This window comes from Echinops telfairi, unplaced genomic scaffold (assembly GCF_000313985.2).
Source record: "Echinops telfairi isolate 266 unplaced genomic scaffold, ASM31398v2 ScPeMD7_70;HRSCAF=299, whole genome shotgun sequence".
NCBI classification, from domain to species: Eukaryota; Metazoa; Chordata; class Mammalia; order Afrosoricida; family Tenrecidae; genus Echinops; species Echinops telfairi.
The window spans coordinates 62,823,754-62,828,837 of NW_022103968.1; the positions used below are offsets into that span (position 1 = coordinate 62,823,754).

The window sequence follows — 5,084 nt, forward strand, 5'->3', positions numbered from 1 at the left end:
CTGGGAGTGGTGGTTACACCTGTCTCATACCTGTGTGGAACCCAGGTCCAGGACCCTGCTGTCTGTTTACTGTCACCGCCACTGTCCACTTCAGCTTCACCTTGGTGGATCAAGCCTCCTGAATGGGCACCAGCCAGCTGGGCCAGGTGGCGCTGCCCAGCTACCCGAGAGTGGCCTACTGACAGAGAGCTTGGCCCAGCCTCACAGTGCTGCTCTTGCTCTGATCTTCTGCCAGGTGGCTTGGCTTCCAGAGCACCTCCTAGCTTATGTGGTAAAACCCAGAGAAAGTGGGGCCAGGCTGCGCGTGGCTATGGAGGCTTGGCTCATCTCCGAGGTGGGTCTAGACGCTGCCAGCTACTCCTGATACCCGTGAGTCCCTGTGCCTTCCCTGGGGCCTCTTGGTGGCCTGGGCAACTTTTCCCCAGACCCAGCATGACAAGTAACCTGTGGGACCTAATTTGATAGCTACCCACTACATAGTCTGAGTGATCAAGAGTTGCGTTTTTGAGAGCCTATTCTTGACTTGGAGCCTTTAATTAATTGCCTTACTTTCTTTTATGCATTCTTACCGTAATCTCTCCTCAACATCCTCCCTGTAACTTCAGTTATGTGGGTTAATTTTAGAATAAATGTATTTTTTTTTTAAAGAGTGTTGGCTTGTGTTTCTGTACGAATAGCCTGCAGGCCAGAACTGCTGTCAGCATGCTCACTACCCATGGGCCAGCCTCTGCCTTTCTGGGGGGCCCTTGTTGGGTGAGGGAGTTGTGACATTATTCAAAGACACTGGCATGTGCGAGCCCGTTTAATAGCCAGGCAGCACTTCATGCGAGGGCCCTGGAGGAAGGCAGTCCAGCCGAAGTGCTCCTGCTGACACGGTGCCCATTGTTTGGGAAACTGTCCTAGAGCGTGACCCAGGAGCCTTGGTGGTGCCAACGGGCAAGCACTCAGCTGCTGACTGAAGGGTGGCAGTTCAAACCCACTTGGAAGCTCCCTGAGAGAGGCGTTGAGCTTAAGCCCTGCCCCCACCTCTGCTCCGGAGCTAGGCATTCCCTCCCCCACCATGATACCCCTGTGATCCAAGAAGTCTTAGCAAACTGAAAAGGGGCAACAACTGAGCCAAATGTGGGTGAGGGAGACGGCCAGGAGTATTCCAACCTCCCCTGTAAGCCTAAGCCAAGCCTGTGCCTTCACCCTTTGCGTGTGGACACTTCTTTTAGTGGCAACTACACACCATCGGGTTTAGGTACCTCCCATAGTGGAGGTTCCTGTTTACAATGCTCCCCAATCATTTTTCTCAAGTCTTCAAGGCATAACTCAACAGAGCCCAATCCATCTTGTCAGCATGCGTGAATACTGTGTTTCCACAGTGCACTCCTTAGCCTGGCATCTAGCATTGACTTAATTCACCCACCTTGCCAGGTAACCCTATGCCTGCCTGATTTCCTCCAGGTGATGAGATATGCATTGAAAGGCTGGTGGTCTAAAATCGATGGTGAGGACGGCGTAGAATGCCTAGCGGAGCTTGAACAAGTACAATGTAGCCAAGAGGAATTATTGAAAGCTGAGTGAAGGCCAAACATGAGAGTGGGACAGGAGGAAAGTAAAAGGAAATAGAGGAAAGAACTAGTCGGCAAAGGACATTTATAGAGGTCTAAATACAGGCATGTACATACGTAAAGATATTTATATGTAACTATAGGGAAATAGATCTAGGTATGTATATTTATATGTTAAGTATTAAGGTAGCAGATGGACATTGGGCCTCTATTCAAGTATTCCCTCAGTGCAAGAACACTTTATTCTAATAACCTGGCATTCTGTGATACCTTCCCTGACAGAATCGCTGAAGACAAAATGGGTGCATAAGCAAATGCAGTGAAGAAAAGCTAGCTGATGGTGCCCGGCTATCAAAAGATATAGCATCTGGGGTCGATAAACAAGCAGCCATCCAGCTGAGAAACAACAAAGCCCACTTGGAAGAAGCACACCAGCTTATGGGATCATGAGGTGTCAATGAGATCAGGTATCAGGCATCAAAGATCCAGAACAAAAAATCCTATCGATGTGAATGAGGGGGAGTGTGGAGTGGAGACCCAAAGCCCATCTGTAGACAATTGGACGTCCCCTCACAGAAGGGTCACAAGGAAGAGACGAGCCAGGTCAGGGTGCAGTATAGCACTGATGAAACACACAACTTTCCTCTAGTTCAGTGGTTCTCAATCTTCGTAATGCCGCAACCTGTTAATAGTTCCTCATGTTGTGGTGACCCCAACCATAAAATTATTTTCGTTGCTACTTCAGAACTCTAATTTTGCTACTGGTATGAATTGTAAATATCTGATATGCAGGATATATTTTCGTTGTTACAAGTTAAATGTAATTAAAGCATAGTGATTAGTCAATAAAACAATATGTAATTATATATTGTGAAATATTTATTTCTAATTACAAATAAATGAAATTTTCTTGGAGCATGGTGTAGCGTGGGTAACCGTCTTCACGCCAGGTACTCGTATGTGGGCATATCTACATGTGGGCGGACCTGCCTGGAGATGGATAGGGGGGCGGTGTCTCCATTCCTAACACCATCGGAAATATGTGTTTTCTGATGACCTTGGGTGATCCCTTTGAAGCAGTCGTTCGACCCCCAAAGGGGTCATGACCCACGGGTTGAGAACCGCTGCTCTAGTTCTTTAATTTGTCCTCTTCCCCCCTCCGGCCCACTATCATTGACCCCAATCCTACCTTACAAATCCTGGTAGGCCAGCGCATGTGCACTGGCACAGATAAGAGCTGGAAACACGGAATCCAGGACAGATAAACCCCACAGGACCAATATTGAGAGTAGTGATACCAGGAGGGTAAGGGAAAGGTGGGGGGAGAAAGAAGGGAACTGATTACAATGACCTACAAATAACTCCCTCCCAGGGGGATGGACAACAGAAAAGTGGGTAAATGGAGACATGGGTCAGTGTAAGACATGGGGGGTGGGGGTGTATAAATTATCAAGGGTTCACTGGGGAGGAAGGGTTGAGTAGGAGGGAAAATGAGCTGATACCAAGAGCTCAAGTAGAAAATGTTTTTTAAATGATGATGGCAACTTAGGTACAAATGTGCTTGACACGATGGATGGATGAATTTTGATAAGCGCTGCATGAGTGCCCAATAAAACGATTTTTTAAAAAATTTTATTAAAAAAATACTGAAGAGGGTTAAAAAAGAAAGGCTGGTCCATGCTTTTCCCCCCAGTACCTTGCATGGAGTCAGTGCTTTAAATGTCTGTTTCGCTGACCCCAAACAGATTGCCCTGGAGGATAGAAGAATCTACAGCCTGAGACCAAGTGAGTGACACAGGGACTTTATTAGGGGCAGGAAAGCATCGGGTTTGTCGCTTGGCCTGGGCCCTAGTTCCTAGCTAAGACCCTGCCCCGACCCCCAGCCCATCACAGCTTCTTGGGAAATGATTCAGACCGGCAGAGTTGAGCAAGACAAGCAGAGCTCGCTGCAGTTGCAAAGAAAGGAGGAACTTTTTCAAACCGGTACTAACAGGCCTCGGGGAGGAAACTAGGGACGGCGGAGGGGGACGGCAGTGAAGTCGGTCTTCTTTGCACAGCAAGGACCCACCCGCAGTGGGCAGCACAGCAACATGGCCTGGGTGAGGTGACTGAGCAGGACCCAGGACGCCCCAGCTCCCCCCTCTTCCCCTGAGGAATGAAAAGGAGGGGCAGGCCCTATGTCATGGTCACTGCCACTTGTTCAATGAAGCTGGCCAGGTTTATGTCCCGCTCCGAGAGACCTGCACACTCATGGGTGCTCAGCGTGATGTGGACCTGAAACAAAACCAGACATGCAGGCCCAACTGACTACCGATGTCACTCACGAGCAGGAGAGCATCACCGGCTGTCCATGGGCTCCCGAGGAGGAGCTCACTGTGCCCCGTGGGTTGCCTTCTTGTTAGGGGGCTGTGACAGGTCTGTCACAATGGTGCAAAGCTGGTTTTCAAGAACAACCTAAAAGCTCAAATCAGCCCAAAGGCCAACTCCAGTGTCAACTCTATCCATTTACAGAGTCTCTTCCAAGCCTTACTGTTTGTACAAATAGCTCAGCCTAGCTCTTGGCAAATGGGAGGCACTTTAACGGGTTTTACTGACAGTCTGAGTTGTTTGCTGGGCCTGGGTACTGTATTCTTCATTCGTTTCTTTTCCATCCTTTCATCCTCCAGAGAGACAGAAGCTACTTAGAGGACTAACAGTGAGTAGTTTCGTGTACCTGCATCCCACAGCCTTATCTTCCTTGGGTTGTGCCTTTGTAATGTCTACTTTAACACTTTGTAATGTCTACTTTAATGTCTACTTTTCCAGTATTAGAATCTGCATTTCTTTCACTGGCAGTGCAACTGGGCATTTCCCAGGGGTGCCTGTGCTGGAGTCTTGAGTCAGGAAGTGATGGGCGAGGCAGACTGAGTAGAGAGCTAACCTTGGTATGAAGAGCGGGGCTTCTCACAACCCCGACCTCACTCACCTTGTTGTACACGTTAAACCATTCAGGATGGTGGTCCAGTTTCTCCGCCTGCAGGGCCACCCTGGTCATGAACCCAAAAGCCTATCAGGTGAAGGGAGGAGGCCTGGGTTAGTATGCGAAGAGGGAAGAGCAGCTTAAGGCCTCAGGGCCAGAAGACAAGACTCACCGGCGACAGGGAGGCCCTTTGAGCTGCCACCGCCTACCTGCCATCCTGTCACCGTTCCGAGTCTTGAGTTTACTTTTACTTATTTTTTTTTTTAAATCACCTTCTCGGGGGCTCTTACAGCTCTTAAAACATTCCATGCATCAACTGTATCAAGCATATTTGTACATATGTTGCTATCATCATTTTCTAAACATTTACTTTCTATTTGAGTCCTTGGTATCAGCTCCTCTTTTTTACCTCCCTGCCCCATTCTCCCATCCTCGTGACCGCTGATAAATTATACATTACTGTTTTCATATCTTCACTGACCATTGTCTCCCTTTACCCATGTTTCTGTTGTTTGTCCCCCTGGAGAGGGGAGGGAATTATGTGGCGATCATTGTGATCGGTTCCCCCT

The 5,084-nt window shown here is 48.5% G+C and overlaps 1 protein-coding gene across 1 annotated transcript; it reads right to left on the reverse strand.

Annotated features, from left to right (window-relative positions):
- Nucleotides 1–3,342: 3,342 nt before the first annotated feature.
- PCBD1 (pterin-4 alpha-carbinolamine dehydratase 1) lies at nucleotides 3,343–4,625 on the reverse strand. The gene is made up of 2 exons (XM_013004295.2): nucleotides 4,522–4,625; nucleotides 3,343–3,830 (listed from the first exon to the last, which is right to left on the reverse strand). The coding sequence occupies exons 1-2, from the start codon at nucleotides 4,588–4,590 to the stop codon at nucleotides 3,732–3,734; spliced, it is 168 nt and encodes a 55-aa protein (XP_012859749.1). The 5' UTR covers nucleotides 4,591–4,625; the 3' UTR covers nucleotides 3,343–3,731.
- Between the last annotated feature and the right edge of the window lie 459 nt (nucleotides 4,626–5,084).